The sequence below is a fragment of the Macrobrachium nipponense genome, chromosome 32, assembly GCF_015104395.2.
Source record: "Macrobrachium nipponense isolate FS-2020 chromosome 32, ASM1510439v2, whole genome shotgun sequence".
NCBI classification, from domain to species: Eukaryota; Metazoa; Arthropoda; class Malacostraca; order Decapoda; family Palaemonidae; genus Macrobrachium; species Macrobrachium nipponense.
Window position 1 is genome coordinate 11619165 of NC_061094.1, and position 18365 is coordinate 11637529.

Consider the following 18365-nt stretch of genomic DNA (forward strand, 5'->3'; position numbering starts at 1 on the left):
GCTGCGGTGGACAGACGGCGCACTGAGGACAGTGACCGTCTGGTTCACCAGGCAGTCTCGAAGGCTTCTGGGCAGCCTCGGACTGCGGCCAAGTCTAAGAGCTCGTTTCTAGCGCTTCCTCGGCTGCTAAGGACGGTTGCTGCGTCGAAGCCCCGAGGAATGACTCTGTCTTCTTCGACTTCTGGCAAGGGGGGCCGTAACCAGCCCTCCTCCCAGCCCTCCTCATCCCTCCTAGTGGAGGCCTCTGGGAAGAAACCAGTCCGAAGAAAGGGGGGAAACGCTAGGGACGGCGTTCCCCCTCACCTGCTGACCGGAAGTGGGGGGGTGCCTGGCCAGCCATTGGGCAACTTGGCAGCGCTACGGCGCCGAGACCTGGATTGTAGATGTCCTTCGGGAGGGATATCTATTACCCTTCGAATCTCGGCCACCCCTCACCTCCAACCCGGTCCAACAGCAGTCGTACGTCCACGGGTCACCGAAGGACGTAGCACTCAGACAGGAGATCAAGACCATGCTGAGCAAGAGAGCTGTAGAGATCGTCACGGATCAGTCACCGGGCTTTTCTTACAGTCGACTCTTCCTGGTGGAAAAGTCTACGGGAGGCTGGCGCCCGGTGATAGATCTCTCTCCCCTGAACCGTTCGTTCGCCAGACCCGGTTCACGATGGAGACGGCACGGCTCAGTGCTCGACTCCATCAGGGAGAACGATTTCATGCTTTCAGTGGACTTGAAGGATGCGTATTTCCAAATACCCATTCATCAGTCCTCCAGAAAGTACCTCCGCTTCATCCTCGACGGGACGGTGTACCAGTTCAGGGCACTGTGCTTCGGTCTCTCAACCGCCCCACGGTGTGCACGCGAGTGTTCACTCTGGTGTCTGCTTGGGCCCATTCGCACGGGATACGTCTGATGAGGTATCTCGACGATTGGTTAGTCCTGGCGAGCTCCCGCTCGCAGTTGCTACAGGACAGGGATCGACTGCTCGAGTTCTGTCGCGATCTGGGGATCGTTGTGAACTTCGAGAAGTCCGATCTCGAGCCCAAGCAGAGGATGAAGTACCTGGGTATGCTGATCGACACGGTAGCAGGGCGAGTCTTCCCCGCAGACTCGCGGATCAGCAGATTCAGAGAGGCAGCCCAACCAGTTCCTGTCGCGGCAGGAACAGGTAGCTCAAGCGATGGCAAGTCGTGATCGGACACCTGTCGTCACTCGAGAAGTTAGTCCCTCACGGGCGTCTTCACCTGCGGTCTCTTCAATGGGAGACTAAAGGAGAGTTTGGTCACATGCGACGGATCCCCCAAGCTTTCGCCAGTGTCACTGACACAGGAGGTTGGAGGCAGGACCTAGCCTGGTGGCTCGACGACAGGAACCTCTTAAGAGGAGTGCCTCTGAGCACTCCCCCCCCGGACATGCAGCTGTTCTCAGACGCATCGACCGAGGGATGGGGCGCACACCTGGAGGAGTTGCTGACTTCAGGAGTGTGGGACGAGAACGACAAGCACCTTCACATCAATGTACTGGAACTCAAGGCAGCGTTCCTCGCTCTCCAAGAGTTTCAGGACCGCTTGATGGGACATCCAGTGGGGTTTGATGTGCGACAACACCCACAGGTGGTGGCCTACGTTCAACAAACAGGGGGGCCCTAGTGTCTCTCCCGTTGTACCAGTTGACTCGGCAGGTGCACGAGTGGGCTCAGGCACACTCAATAGAGCTGTCGGCACGCTACATTCCAGGGAAGAGGAATGTAGTAGCAGACACGCTCAGCCGTCGGGATCAGGTGATAGGGACCGAATGGTCTCTACACCAGGACGTGGCGGAAAGGCTCTTCGACCTGTGGGGGCGACCAGTCGTGGATCTGTTCGCCACCCGGCACAACAGGAAGCTCCAGGTGTTCTTCTCGGCCGTGCCGGACCCCTGGGCAGCTGCCGAGGACGCTCTTCAACACCCGTGGGACAACCTCTTCGCCTATGCCTTTCCCCCGTTCAGCCTGATTCGCAAGGTGATCAGTCGAGCGCTGGTCACCCCGAATCTCAGGATGATCCTGGTGGCTCCCAAATGGCCACAGGCCATTTGGTATCCGGACCTGCTGGCTCTTCTCGCAGGAGAAACCGAGAGAGATTCCCCCTTGGCACAACCTTCTCGCCCAGCCACACGTCGAGCGGGTACCACCGAGCAGTCCAGTCCCTACGTCTTCACGGCTGGCTGTTATCCACCATCTCTTGCGAACGAGAGGCTTTTCTCGTAGCGCAGCAACAGAGATGGCTGGAAACGTCCGTCAGTCCTCTGCAGCTGTGTACCAGGGGAAGTGGGCCGTCTTCTGTGGTTGGTGTCGTAGACGGGGTCTATCTCCTCTCAGAGCCACTCTTCAGCAGGTAGCGGATTTCCTCGTGTTTCTTCGCCGAGAGAAGCTCCTTTCAGTCCCCCACAGTTAAAGGATACAGAGCCGCCTTGGCGCTCGTCCTGAAACTGAGGGGGCTGGACATCTCGAACTCGTTCGAGATCTCCTTGCTGATGAGGAGCTTCGAGAGGTCTTGCCCACCCAGGGAACTCAGGCCCCCTGCGTGGGACGTGATCTCGTCCTTAGAGTCTGACTCGAACACCGTTCGAGCCACTCCGAGAGTCGTCAGACAGGGATCTGACCCTCAAGACCCTCTTCTTGCTGGCCCTGGATCGGGGCGAAGAGAGTAGGGGAACTTCATGGTCTTTCCTATGATGTACGACACTCCAGGGATGGGGATCCGTGACGCTCGATTTCGTCCCGAACTTCGTTGCGAATACTCAGAAACCGTCAGTCCCTGATGACAGGTTCGAGTCATTCACGATTCCCTCCCTATTGGACTTCACCGATAATGATGCGGATGAGATGCTGCTTGTCCTGTGAGGGCGCTACGGCGCTATCTGAAGAGAACTCGACACCTCAGGCCTGAGTGTCGACGCCTCTTCGTTAGCACCGGGGTCCACCAAGAAAGAAGTATCCAAGAACACATCTTTCATTCTGGCTGCGTGAGGTCATCAGGAGGCGTATGAGGCTGATGGTAGTGACGACATCCGTACGTCCCGTCCGAGAGCTCACGAAGTCAGAAGTATTGGCCCCTCGTTGGCGTTTCGCAAGAACTTCTCCGTGGCGCAGGTCCTGAAGGCAGGGGTCTGGTCTAACCAGACTACCTTTACGTCCTTCTACCTTCGGGATATTGCCCACAGGTCCTTGGATACCTTTTCCTTGGGACCGTGGGTGGCTGCTCAACAAGTTGTGTAGCTAACCCAGACCCTCGCAGGCTGAACAGCATCGAGCCTGGTGTGACTGTGTGGATGGATGTGAGTGAGTGATGACTGGCTCTCTCTTCCCATCTTTTCCTTCCCCTCTACCTGTGGGCAGAGGGCCATGGTCGTCACTACGCTGGATGAGGACGAGATGCAGGTGAGCTATATGACAGAGCCCATCCTATCCCTTTTCACTAGGATAGGAGCAGAATATCCACCACTTCCTTCTACAAGGGGGGGAAGTGGATGCCTACAAGAGTCAAACCCATGACTTTATATTTGCTCCTGTACAGGAACAAGTTCTTGCATTGCTGGTACTAAGAGATGCGCATGCCCTCTCTTAGTACTCGGTCCAGAGGTCTGACCATTGATCCTGCGGTGCACACCCCGATCAATCGGACAGAGGCTTGGATCCCTCCCTCGCTCTTACGACCAGGGAGGCTTCCAAGGTAGGGCGAACACCAGTCTGATTCACAAAAAGACTCAGATTCCACCCACCAAGAAAGTGAGTCTTCCTATTGTAAGGACCGAAGGTTTGTATGCCGTGTCGGAACAAATGACAATTTGTCCAAAATTGCATTTTTCCTAAAACTATACAACCTGAGGTCTTTTACACATAGCCCCACCTCATGCCACCCCTCACTCTGCAGTTTTTGCTTGGGCCAAAGCAAAAGTGATTTGTTTACCTCCCAGTCGCGCGCGCGCGCCTGTCGGACAAGCAGTTAACTACCGAACCCCTTGTTCGAAAGCTTACGACCTATCCAGCTGCCGCTAGTATCTTCCTATTGTAAAAGGACCTCATTTGTATAGTTAGGAAAAATGCAATTTTGGACAAATTGTCATTTTTGATGCGTTGCGGCAGGATTTTAAGGCTAAATCTAATAAATTCAAATAAGTGGTTGAACAAATGGAAGGGCAAGGATAGTTTTTGTTTCTAATGAAAGGGGTTAAGGGATTTTCTGACCCACGCCTTTATGCCAGGGATGGAATACACCTCAATATTGATGGAAATGTGAAGTTGGCTCGGAGAATGGCTGACTTTTATTATGAGCAAAGGCCTAGGTAAGTTAGTTTAGCTGTTCTAGTGTCAAGTATATTTTTTTTTTCTCTTGGTTTCATCTGGGTTTTGTAATGTTAGGATTTTTTGTATACTGTTGTTATTCCTTATAAGGAAAGGAGCAGTATTGGTCCTTATGATACTTGTATTAATTTAAGTTTAGATTAAGTTAGTTTTAGGTTAAGTTAGTAACCTTTTCATTTAAATTAACCTGTTGATTAGCCTAGCTGATATTAAGTGTAATCTAAATTATTATTGATAAAGTTTGAGGTAGGCTAGCCTAAATTTGCTGTTAGCATAGTATGCTGTATATTTTCATTATGAAGTAATTGATGATAACTTGCTTTGCATTGACTTGATTAAGTTAAGTTTAGATTTTTTCTTTGGGTAATTTAGCATTGGTTAATAGCATTGTTCAAGATGACTGATTCTGAAATAAAAAAGTTAATTAAAAAGAGGGCTTATGTTAAGGGTTTAATAACTTGATGTTAAGAAGGTTGACTCTTTAAAGGACGATCTAAATTAATAGTCATTTGTTACAAGAATTTATTCATAAAATTGATGCTAATTTAGTAATAGTTGAGAATTTTGATGCAAGCATTTGTGAAATTGCTGCTGAAGATGAACTAGATAGTGTTATGCAAGCAGCAAGAGATTATCATTATGAAATACAGAAAACTCTGTCAGAATTTAGAGTAAAATTTATGGATAATTTGTTTGGAGGTAAGATACTTCTCAAAATGGTTCTAGTAAATTTATAAAAATTAACCTCTCCCTCCTATTCAGATTCAGAAGTTTGAAAACAATGGCAGTTAATCCATTTGCCTATTTTAACTTTAAGAAGGCTTTTAATAATGCTTTGGCTGGTATGCCTAACTTAACTAATGCTCAAAGGTTTATTTATTTAATGGGTTATTTGTTAGGTGAAGCGTTAAGTATAGTAGAAAACATTACAGTAAATGATGAGGGTTTTGATTTGGCTTTTAAGCAATTAGATCTTAATTTTCTGGATGAAGACAACATACGTAATTGATCAAGTAATAGGTGAAGTTTTGAACACTTCTGAAGTAAAATCTCTTAGTGAAGTAGAATCTTTGGTTAGGTCTTTGAATGATAAATTCATTGATTTGAAGTGGGACTTGGTTATAGATCTGATTGAAGTCGATTCGGCCTGCCCTATTGCCTAATTAGCAAAATTGTAAATAGGAAAACTCCTAGAAATTTTTTATAGAACTCTCTAGAACTACAGGATCTTCTTATCCTAATTTTAACCAGTTGTTAGATAATTATCAGAGTATTATTGCACGCCTTAGTTTAGGTCATAATGAAAATTCTGGTGCAAAACCTAAGTTAAATATGAAGGTAAAGACCGTAATTTCCAACAATCAAAAGTATAGTAATAAATCTACTGCTAGTAATGACTCTAATAAAGTTCAATTCACCAGTAAACCTTTATCTTCTGGTAGATGTAAATTTTGTAAAGAAACAGGTCATAACTCTTCTAAATGTACTAGGTTTGATACTTTGCAAGCTAGGAAGAATAGAGCTGAAGAACTAACTTTATGCATTAAATGCTTGAGTGATAGGCATAGGGTCTCGGAATGTCCGGGAAATAAATCTTTGTTACCTTATAAATGTTTTTCTTGCAATAAATCTGAACATCATGGAGCAATGTGTCCTCATGCTATTAAGGATTTTGGTTAAAAAGTATTAAGTTGTCAATCAGGGTCTGAATATTTGTTCCCTTCATTACACTCAAAGTTGGTAGGGGTAGGAAATCTTTTAAATGTTGTTTTCTATTAGACACTGGAGCCCAGTTAGTGTTATTAATAAACAAATTGTTGATTGTAAATTAGGAGATTATTGTGGTGCTCCTTTATCTAGGTTAATTTCTTCTTTTTGGGTTGCCAGCTAGAGTTAGTGAGGGATTTCATTTGGTAGCTGATTTAAACAATGCCTTGTGGGATAAAGTCTAGTTGTCATTTTTTTTGCATTAGAAAATTTTAATCTTTCCCTCCAAATTCCTATGTTTGCCTTCTGTAGTTAAAAATTTGGAATCTGCAGGTTATTCTGTATGTAATAATTACCCAGGAAGGAATTCTGAAATTGTAAATATATTAGGTATCCTAGGGAATGATATCCTTCAGGAATTTAGTCAGTTAGATTTAGACTCTGTAGAGTTATTTAATATTAAGGTTAGAGTAATTAAGTTAGCAAATGGGGTTATTCCATTTGGTACAGTAGTCAATTTTGTTCATCCTTCTCAAAGGAAGCTTTTTTATGATGAGAATTGATTCTTATGAACCTTGTGTTAGAGGTAAACCAATAAGAGAGGTAGAGCCTTGTCCTATAATTGATAGTAATAAAATCTTGGAAAATAGACCAAGAGGTAAATGGTAAAGTTGAATCTGTTAGGTTTATTCCTAATAAGGAGATTAAATATGTACCTGAATGTAACAGAGAATCTAGAGTTTTTTTATAATTCTTCCCTTAATTTGGAGATTAAACAGACTTCTGAGCCTGATAAGATTAGACTACTGGAATTTGTTCCTCCTAAGCAACTTGGAAAACATAAATTATTAGTAAATTTTGCAGTTAATCCAGTAGGCTATAAGTTTCGATCCATTGAGTGATATCTTTCCTGATTCTTGTGTCGAGTATGGACTCGACAATTTCTATAACTTAGAATCGATTGGGATTAAAGATGAAATTTTCACTTCCTTATGAAGACCAACAAGTTTGCTTGAATTTGCTAAATCAATTTCTTTTCATGAAGGACATTATCACGTTCAGTTACCATGGAAAAAGGATTTAATTGAAAAAGTCCCTAACAATTTAAAGATTTCATTGGCAGTTGCCGAGCGGATTTACTCTAAATTAGAAGATCAGAATATAGCTTCTAAATATGAGGAAGTTTTGATAGACAGGAGGAGCTTGGCATTATTGAGCCTGTTAAAAATAGAGCCGCAGGCCAGTATTCATTCCTCATCGTCCTGTCATAAGAAATGATGAAAGCCACCACTAAAATCCGTCCTGTATTCAATTGTAGTTTAAAGGTGGAAAAGCTCCTTCATTAAATGAAGCCGCTTTTCCTGGTATTGATTTGATGAACAACTTGTTGTCATTGGTTTTGTGTTTCAGGAATAATGATTATGTAGTTGTAGCTATATAGTGAAGGCTTTTCTCCAAGTTAGGTTATCTTTAGAGTCTGATCGAAATAGATTTTGTTTCTTTTTAAAGATAAATGGGAAGTTTGTTGCTTATAGGTATAATACCATAATTTTTGGATTTGTAAGTTCTCCTTTTATATTGAATTATATTATTCAACATCATTTGTCTAGTTATAGAGGGAATGAAGTAGCTTCTCTGATTAAAGACAATTTTATATGGATAACTTGGTGCTCTCTTCTAATCAGGGAGCCCAGGCACCATTTATTATCAATTCTATTGAGGAAATTATGAATTCAGGGGGCGTTGCCTTTACGGGAGTGGGGTTCTAATTGTCCTGCTTTGTTATCTACTCTTGATGAAGATGAAAAGGTAGCTTCTTCTGAAATGAAGATTTTAGGATATATTTGACTCTAACCAGGATACCTTACAATTAAAGGTTAAGCAATTGAACAAGGATGCATCCTCAAAGCATCAGATTTTGTCAGCTTTGTCTTCTGTCTTTGATCCTATTGGCATATTTGCACCTATAATGCTGCAGGGCAAGCTTATTATTCGTAAGTTGTGCCAGCAAGTTTCGAACTGGGATGAAACGGCAAGTGCTGAAATTGCAAAGTTATGGAGTAAATTTTGCAGTTCTTACAGTGAGGTTAGTCAAGCTTCTTTTTGCCAGACAAACTTAGAAAACTGATGCTCCTATCAAACTGTTTTTGTTTGCAGATGCTTCGAAGGAAGCTTATGGTTGTGCTATGTATGCCGTGTAAGGTGGTCATAGTTCCCTGATATTTGCTAAGACTAAGATTAGCCCTATTAAGGAGAAAACTCTCCCGACTTTAGAACTTTGGCCGCCCAATTAGCTTTGAAGTGTTTTGATACTATTTTTGAAAATAATCTATTAAATTGAACTAAAATTGAAAGCATAACTCTTTTTATAGATAGCCAAGTAGTTCTTAGTTGGATTCTTACTAATAGGGCTCCTAAGAGAAACACATTTGTGAATAATAGGTTGAAGGAAATTTCTAATCTGTTAGATAGGATTTCTGATAGATTTTGTAGAGTTTCATTAGCTTATATTCCTTCATCTAGCAGTCAGGCTGATTACTTATAAACCTTGTACTTGTAAGCATTTCTTGAAAATTTCAGTCTTTGGGATCAAAGGCCTTCTTAGTTGAATTCTCCTGACGAGTAGCCTAAGGGTCTTTTGGGTTGTATTCCTGATAATGTGAAGGGTGACTTAATTTCTCCTGTAATCTGTTTCCTAAAAGGAACCTCTTTGTAAATAAATTAGTAAGTTTTTCTAGTTTTTTCCTAGACTTTAGTTAATAGTGTAGTTTCTAAGGTATTTACTGTTGTACATAAGTTTTAGGAAAATTCAAGCTGACCCTGTGAGGCAGCTTCTAATTACCTTCTAAGGTTAATGCAAGAGGAAGCTTTTCCTCTTGAATTATCTTATCTAAAGAATAAAAATTCTTTAGTTGAAGTTCCACCTTTAGTTAGGCAGTTTAATTTGTTTCTGGATGATAATGGCATAATGCGAACTAAAGGTCAGATTGACAAACATTACTTTTAAAATTTGGTATTGTCAATCCTATTCTTGTGGATAAGAAGCGTCATTTGACCCGTGTTGTTTGATTTTATTTTGCCCATTGTAAGTCTATGCATATGGGTTTGCAATCCACTCTTAGTTATTTGCGCATGCATGGTTTGTGGATTGTGAAGGCTAGGCAAGCAGTTTTGTCTGTCCTTAAGGATTGTATTGTATTGCAAGCGTTATAATGCTAGCACAGTGAAGTATCCTTCTCCTTCTTCGCTTCCATCTTCCAGGGTTAATTGAGTGTTCCTTTTTGCTCATACTGGGTGTGGATTATACAGGCCACTTATGGTTGAGGGAGAAAAATGGAGAAAAATTTAAGGCGTACATCTTATTTTTCACTTGTTTTAATACAAGAGCAATACATTTGGAAGTTGTCCAGTCTATGTCAACCTCAGAATTTATATTAGCTTTTATTAGATTTTCTAATAGGTTTGGAGTTCCTGTTGCTGTTTATTCAGATAATGCCAAGTCCTTTGTTCAGGCTGGTAATATAATTGAACAGTTACTTACTTCTGAGTTTGAGGAGAAGTTTAGGGTCGCTTCAATTTCTCATAAGACTATCCCTGTGTACGCAGCGTGGTACGGTGCTGTTTGGGAAAGATTAATTAAAATTACAATTAAGCATTGCCTTTTTAAAACTCTTGGTAGATTTACTCCTTCATTTTCTGAATTTGTCACTTTCCTCTCAGACATTCAGAAAATTTTGATAATAGGCCTTTAAACTTATAGATCTTGTGAAAATGAGATAGATATAATTTCTCCTAATCATTTCTTGGTTGGCAGATTTATTCCTTCATTAATGTTTTGGTGATTCTGAACAAGTTCCTGAGTGGGAGTATGGTGAGGAGGATGAGTATTCTTCTCTCCTTGCTCGTACTTTGGAAACTAGAGATGGACTTTACGAAAGCTTTAAGGAAAGGTGGCTTTCTGAATGTTTAGTAAGTTTGAAAGAAAAGGATAGATCTTCTTTTCATCCCCTAGAAAATGGGAAAAGGGAAAAGGGGGAAATTGCTCTCTTTAAATTACCTTCCAAATCTAGAACTTATTGGCCATTGGTTAGAATTGTTGAAACATTCAGTGATAACGAAGGTGTTGTACGTACTGTTCGTATTGTTAAGCCTGATAAAAGTGAAAGTGAAATTAATGTTAGTTTTTTAATACCTTTAGAATTATATTCTGAGCTTAATGATCCTAATTTATATGTTCAAATTGAAGAACAAGAAGAAAATATTAGTGAGTTGGAGACAGATGAAATACCTGACCACTGGAACATCTTTGCCTAATGAAATATCTACTAGGCCTACCCGTAGTACTGCTCTTGCCTCCAGAAACCTAATAATGAAGTTTAGCTTGGGAGGGTAGATTGTAAACAATGGTTTGTTTTGTTTATAAAGGTTGTCTTTTGTTGCTCGAGTTAATCTGTCAAAATGGTTCTTTGTGTAACCACTTTTCTTTTGTTGGTTGGGGAAGATATAGAAATAGTTGATTGGAGAATGGTAATTTCATTCGTGGGAGAATAGTCGAATTGACTAGTTTGTTTGTTTCTTACTTTTTGTCCCCATTTCTGGTGTTCGTTTATGGACGGAAAGTAAACTGAATGATTGCCGTTTGTTAATATTAAATGTAAATTCGTAACTTTCCCCTTTTGTATTCTAATTGAATTAATTAATTTAATGTTAAATGTATTCCTTATAAGGAAACAGTTTTGCTTTCCCGTCTTATATTTCAACGTTGTTCGAGAGTTTCGGACAAGCGAAAGAAAACGGAGTTGTTGACTGTTTTTGATCCGACAAGGAGAGTACAGTCTTGTGCTACCTGTCGGACAGAAGAACGGGTGTTCTTTTTTTCTGCCGATAAAAAGTGAATTAATTAATGAATCAGAATTTGAAGCCAAGAAGAAATTGTTCTGGATAATGGTGCAGGTAAGTTGAAGTATAAAGACTTGCCTTAAAATTGATTTGAGTTAGATAATTCTAACAAATACAAACAAATAGTAATATGAAATTACATATAATATTATTGGATGCAGTCAAGTAAAACAAAACTTTTTTTAAAATATCCATGGAAAAGATGCATATCTCAAATTTTATATCTCATGTAAGATGCGACCCCCCCCCCTTAAAAAGTCGCATGATACGCGATATATAAAATCGTATTTTATTAAAAAATGTCTTTTTTTATAGCAGAGCTAGACTCCCAGTCAAGTTATTAACAGCATTTTCCAACTCTAATTAATTGAGTTTTCTTCTTGTACACAAATGCTACATGTGGTGAGATGTACCATTAAATAACTACCAAATTAATCTCCAGTTACTATATTATTCAGTATAGTGGACCCCCCGTATTCGCGTTCTCCGGATTCGCGGACTCACACATTCGCGGATTTCTCTTGGGAACGTTTCCCTGCATTATTCGCGGAAAATTCGCGCATTCGCGGTATTTTTCTATGAGAAATATCCACAAATTCCTGGTTTTTGTGATCAATTTCATCATAAAATGCACTTTTTGTGATAAAACTATTAAAAAAACCAAGTATGAAAATTTTTAGTCGTTTTTCTTAAGTTTTAACTAACAAAATAGGCTGTTTTTAGCGCTTTTATAGGGGTTCCAAACATTCGCGGATTCTAACTATTCACGGGGGGGTCTGGTACGCATCCCCCGCGAATACGGGGGGAACACTGTATTACTTTTATATATAAAAGACTTATGTATGCATGATATCCATAATATATTCCATTGTTTCAGAAATGTCATAGTGTTGTTTGTGTGTGTTATTGCAATTATATATTTTAGCTAAATGGCTATATTGTGTGAATTTGTGATTTTGTAGGGTCAAGATCTAAGTGAAGGACATCTGCTACTGCTGCTGAAAGCAACCAAAGGAGCATTTGAAATTGAACAGTTTGGGTCAGCAGGAATTAAAATAAGGAACAGAATTATGGCTTGTGTTCTCAAGGTATGCGTAGTTGCATTTAATATTATGTTTCCATATGCAATAAAGTTATTGTGGAATAAGATAAATAATTATAATAGTAGACAAAATTATGCTAAATGAAATAGATTATTTCATTGTGATACACAGATTATATTAATGTTCTGTAAAAACAGCATATAATTCTTATTAAAATATCTTTTGTAAAATTTATCACTCCTAGGATTGCTTGAAGAACATTGAAATGCAGTACAACTTCTTAGCCATGATATGGGGATGGCAGTCGTTTCTCCCTCAGTCAGACATTGTTGATAAACCTCTTATGGTAAGGACTGAAAATTTTAAATTTCATACATTCAACTTCCCTGTCAGTTATATACTTAGCTATAGACTCCGTCGTCCCAACAGAAATTCGAATTTAGCGGCACACGCTACAGTTAGGTCAGGTGATCTGCCGGCCTGCCGCTGGGTGGCAGGAATAGGAACCATTACCGTTCTAGAACCAGATTTTCTCTGTCACCGGTACTAGTAACATCGTTGCTAGTTCCTCCTGACTTTGACTTTCGTGTTTCATCGCCGTTGATCTTCTAGACTGATATTTTGATGGCGTATTTGACTGTTTTTTGGATTTCGATTTTTCTCAGAATGTCTGACTCTAGTTTTTCGTTCAGAGTGTGTGTGGATGAAAGTTGTAATGTGAGACTACCGAAAGCTTCGGTAGACCCTCACACTACTTGTAAGAGATGTAGAGGGAATGAATGTTCACAATCGAATACATGTGATGAATGTAAGAATTTAAATGAGGAGGAATGGAAGGTTCTTAACTCATATTTGATTGAAAAGGGATAGGGCTGGAGAAAAGCCTCTTCCAAATGTTTGAGTAGGTCGGTCTCTAACGAGCCAGTTAGTAGTCTAGTGCCTATCTCTAATGTAATAGCTTCCTCCCATACAGCTTTACCTTCTCAATTATCAGGTTCTGCAAGTTCAACATCGGAAATTGCAAATTTGAAGGCTTCCCTTTTGAAGATGGAATGCAAATTGAAGGATTTAGAAGGTAAGCAAAGTGAAAGTGTTCCCAGTGAAGTGGAGGGTGTGTCTGATCGGCTCTGCCTCGCTCCCAGGTCTAGACCTCTTCCAAGCTCCCAAGCCCAGAGGAGAAGGAATGTCGAAAGCCGCAGGGAGGTTTCAGAGAATCCCCACCGGTCAGGCGTCCCCTCGGCAGGATCTGTAGTAGCGTCCCAGACTGCCAAGGATAGCCGTTGGAAAGGCATCCTGAAACAGTGTTTTTCTTCATCCGATTCTTCTTCAAAGAAAGGATGGAGTTCGGACAAGCTGTCGAGACCTTCTAAAAGATCATGGAAGTCGCCAGCTTTGGACTCTAGCCCGGAAGATTTCCCGGAAGACTATCCGCCGGAAAAGAAGAGGAAGGAAATCTATTCATCAAATCCTCCTTCCCCTAGATTGGATACGGAGAAAGAAGACGCCGCTACGAAGATCCTAAGAGAAATGCAACAACAGATATCTTCGTTGGTGGGAGTTTTGAAGAAGGATCCTCCCAGGAGAAAGGATCGCTTCCTTCCCGTTAAGAAATCCCGTCCGATAGAAGTCTGACAGCTCGGACGAGGCGCCTGCCAGGCGCAAAACGCCTACAAGGCGAGAGGATCCTATCAGTAAATACAGAAAAGCGCCTGAGCCTCCTACCAGGCGCCTTCCAGCCGCGATAAACTCCCCAGGAATGACACATCATCCAAGCGCCTGGCGCCAACCAGAGCCAGCCAGGCCGCCATGAACCAGGATCTCCTTCTTCATTGTTACATGGAGTTAGAAGTGGACCAGGAGGCTCCTCTTTGGGACTTTTCGCAGGATCAGTTTTCTCCTGGCAGGGTCTCTAGATGTCGCACAGGCGGCCGTAGCCCTTGTCAGGATGTGGCTGATTCTGTGAGAGGTTTTAAGCATTCAAGACCTTCTCCTGATAGGGACGTTAGTTGTCGCACAGGCGGCCGTCGTGCTTATCAGGATAGTCTTGATGCAAGTAGAGGCAAAGGGCAAGATCGGCCTTTTCCTGGCAGGGACTTAAGATGTTGCACAGGCGGCCGTAGCCCTTGTCAGGTTAGAGTCGGTACTGCTAATAGCCCCTCACCTTGCTTAGAGAGGAGTCCTCCTCCGGTTGCGCACTCTTCTCCTAATGTGACCGGTCAAGATTTGGAGATTTTTTCAGACTACGGAAGCAAATAAGGGGGCAGGTCTTTCGGACTATAAGACCTTGGCAGCCCTCTTACTGAAAGAATTTGGAGAGTCTCTGAGTCCTGCTGCTCCTCCTTCTCCTCGGTCTTTATGCTCAAGCACGAAGACTTCAAAGTCTTCCTCTTTTTTGAAGATGCAGCATACCATCTCAATGAAGAGGGGCTTTGCCAGGCTTTTGGGAATTGGCTTAAATCCAAAGAGGAGGCGGGGAAGACTGTGTTTACCTGTCCCCCTTCCAGACTATCGGGAAGGAGAGGGATTTGGTATAACACGGGAGAAGCAATGGGACTCGCTGTTTCCTGCTTCGCAGAACACAGACTCTCGACCTTAGTGGACTCGGCAAGAAAGACACGCGCTTCCATCTGCTAAGACAAGCTGGACTATGTCGGAAATGGACCATCTCCTCAAGGGAGTATTCCATGTCTTGGAAGTTTTTAACTTCCTAGACTGGTCCCTTGGGGCTTTGGCCAAGAAGATGCAAAACCCCGATTTCTTGGAACCCGAAGTCCTGCATAGTGTGCTCGCCTGTATGGATAAGGCGGTTCAAGATGGATCAGTGGAAGTGGCATCCCTTTTCGGGGCAGGAATTCTAAAGAAGAGAGCTGTCTTTAGCTCATTTTTAAGGAAAGCAGTCTCTCCAGTTCAGAGGGCGTCTCTCTGTCTAAACAGCTGTTCCCTTCTCAGTTAGTGAGGGATATTTCATACTCGCTGACTGAGAAGGCAACACAGGACTTGCTAAGTACAATCAGCTAAGAAGTCAAGACCAGCTGTCTGCCACGAAGAGGGAGCCAAGAAGTACTCAGACCGCCCTTTCGAGGGAGCTCATCATGGCCAAGCCCCTAGTAGGAGGAGGAGTGGAAAAGAAGAGGAAGGTCTTCTTCCATTAGAGCAGCGAAGAAGTCCAAGTGAGATACCAGTCCTCCAAGCACCAGTGGGGGCCAGGCTGCTGAGTTTTCTAGAACGCGGGGGCCTCGAGACAAGTAGTTCTTGGTCTCTGGAAGTAATCAAGAAAGGATATCTCATCCCCTTCAGAGACAGACCTCCATTGACGACGACACCTAGGGAGCTGTCAGCGAGGTACAAGATCCTGCAAAAGGGAATCCCTGTTGGGTCTAGTACAGCAAATGTTGGAGAAGGAGGCCATCGAGACAGTGTAGGATCCTCAACTCCCGGGGCTTTTACAATCGCCTTTTCTTAGTGCCAAAAGCTTCGGGCGAGGGTGGAGGCCTGTGCTGGACCGTTCGGAGCGCATTGAACCGTCTTCAGGGTGGAGAAGACAAAGTTCTCCATGGAGACTTCCACTCTAGTCCTTGCGGCTCTGTGTCAGGAGATTGGATGGTCTCCCTCGACCTCAGGACACTTACTTTCACGTCCCCCTGCATCCTTCATTGAGAAAATATCTTCGATTCATGGTGCAGGGAAGGATTTACCAATTCAGGGCTTTGTGCTTCGGCCTCTCGACGGCTCCTCAGGTGTTTACGGCATTGATGAGGAACCGTAGCAAGATGGCTACATCTTGAAGGGGGTGAGAATATCACTCTACTTGGACGACTGGCTCATAAGAGCGAAGTCAAGACGGCAGTGTTTGGAGGACTTGGAAACAACTCTTGATCTAGTGAAATCTCTAGGATTGCTCGTGAACCTCGAGAAATCTCAGACGATCCCCAGCCAGGACATTGTCTTATCTGGGGCTTGGGGGATTCGGATGGATTCTCGGGGTTTTCGAGGCATTTCATCCAAGAAGATTGTTCGAGTGAAAAATGGACTTTTAGAGAAGATCTCGGCCTTCCTAGAGAAGAGCGAAGCTCAGCGAAGGGAATATGGCTCAGTCTTCTGGGCATCCTTTCGTCGCTAGAGCAGTTCGTTTTCTCTAGGGAGGCTGCACAAGAGACCTCTGCAGTTCTACCTGAGGAGTGTGTTGAACAGGAAGACAGGAGAACTGGCAGATTCTTTTACTCTACAGGGAAACGTCAAGAACCACTTTGCGATGGTGGTTAGAACCTCAGAGAAAGAACGAGGGATTACCCTCGCCTAGAGTTGTTCTCCGACGCCTCGGGAATAGTATGGGGAGCAACACTAGGGACGAAGGAAGTGTCAGGCATCTGGACGAGAGAACAGATGTCCTGGCACATAAATGCGAAAGAGCTTCTAGCCATTCATTTGGCTCTGAGACATTTCGAAGAGGATGTCAGAGGCGTGGTGGTCCAGGTCAACTTGGACAACACCACGGCTCTGGCATATATCAGAAAGCAGAGAGGGGGGACACATCTTTCTCCCTTCACGAGTTAGCAAGAGCTCTATTAATCTGGGCGGAGGAACGAAAGACAGTACTCCTAACAAGATTCGTTCAAGGAGGAAGGAATATAAGGCAGACAGATTGAGCAGGAAGAACCAGGTCCTTCCTACAGAATGGACCCTTCATTCAGAAGTCTGCCAGAAGCTGTGGTCTCTATGGGGGAAACCTCAAGTAGATCTGTTTGCGACGTTCCTCTCCAGAAGGATGGAGAACTGCTCGTTAGGGGTTTGGAGGATCCCAGAGCCCTAGCAATTGATGCCCTTCTCATGGATTGGTCGGGCATAGATGCATACGCTTTTTCCCCCCGTTCAAGATACTGGGGGAAGTTGATAAGAAAGTTCGTGTCCTCGGAAGGAACGAGGATAACCTAATCGCTCCCTTTTGGCCCGCTCGAGATTGGTTCACAGAGGTACTGGAATGGACGGTGGACTTCCCCAGATCTCTTCCCGAAAGGACAGATCTGCTCAGACAACCCCAATTTCAAAAAGAGGGTATCACAAAAACATCCCACGCTCTCGCCCACTGACTGCCTTTTCGACTATCGAAAGATTGGTCAGAGCGAGAGGCTTTTCTCGCAAAGCTGCAAAAGCAATTGCAAGAGCACGAAGATCCTCTACCATGCGGATCTACCAATCGAAGTGGGAAGTCGTAGATGGGAAGTCTTCCGTAGATGGTGTAAGGCGAAGAAGCTGTCCTCCTCCGATACCTCTGTGACCGAAATTGCCGATTTCCTTCTATATCTGAGAGAGGAATCTCAATTGGCAGTATCTATGATAAAGGGGTATAGAAGCATGTTATCTGCTGTGTTCAGGAACAGGGGCCTGAACATAGAGGATAACAAAGAACCTTCATGACTTGATACGATCATTTGAAACATCAAATCGAAGACTTCACTTACCCCTAGCTGGAAACCTAGACTGGTTCTTTGGTTCTTAAATACCTCACATCAGAGAAGTTCGAGCCTCCTAATCAAGCATCCTTCAGAGACATTACAAGGAATGTAGTTTTTCTAATGGCTCTCGCTACTGCCAAAAGAGTCAGCGAATTGCAGGCTCTAGACTCGAGAGTGGGCTTTAGAGGAGACACTGCAGTGGTATCTTTCCGGCCTTTATTTTTAGCAAAGAATAAAAATGAAAATCCTTTCGAGGGCCTTGGCCTTTTGAAGTTAGAGGACTTTCTCAACTTGTGGGAAAGGAACTTGAGAGATCTTATGTCCGGTTAGAACCTTAAAATTTACCTGCAGAGGAAGAAACAGCTGCAAGGTTGCAATCAAAGTCTCTGGTGTGCGGTTAAGGACCCTAGGGAGACCGATGTCAAAAAATGCCTTAGCCTTTTTCGTTAGAAACATGATTACTGAGGCACAAATGAAATGCAAAAGTGAATCCTTTGCAGCATTGAGAGTAAAAGCGCATGAGGTACGTGCAGTTGCTACATCGATATCTTTCAACAAGAACATGTCGATGAAAAACATCTTAGCAGCTACATACTGGAGGTGCAACTCAGTATTTGCCTCCCATTATTTAAAAGATGTAAGGGTAACATACAAGAAATGCTTCTCTCTGGGTCCGTATGTATCAGCGGATACAGTGCTGGGTGAAGGAGATAAGACTGATCATTAATTTTTTTTAATTTTAGTTTGTAATTTTGATTTTAAAAATAATTTGGTGTTGAATTTTAAGGTTGTTTGAAAGGTGGTTGGGATAACTCCTTTCCATCTTAGTACTAATCCACGGTTAGGATCGGGTGATCAGGATCGGTGTTGTACTCCTTGTCATGTAAGTGGATAAGACCCATTGACAAAGGCCATCAGGTT

General features: G+C 43.1%; 2 protein-coding genes across 2 annotated transcripts in view; one reads left to right on the top strand and one right to left on the bottom strand.

Moving 5' to 3' along the window:
• Window positions 1–18365, bottom strand: part of LOC135207214 (HEAT repeat-containing protein 1-like) — a 333967-nt gene that overhangs the window by 195299 nt on the left and 120303 nt on the right. The window lies entirely within an intron of this gene.
• The window catches only part of LOC135207096 (uncharacterized), a 50781-nt gene that overhangs the window by 30333 nt on the left and 2083 nt on the right, over window positions 1–18365 (top strand). Inside the window, exons 3-4 of the mRNA XM_064238700.1 lie at window positions 11911–12036; window positions 12236–12337. Coding sequence (XP_064094770.1) covers window positions 11911–12036; window positions 12236–12337 — 228 coding nt within the window. The remainder of the gene's footprint in view (window positions 1–11910; window positions 12037–12235; window positions 12338–18365) is intronic.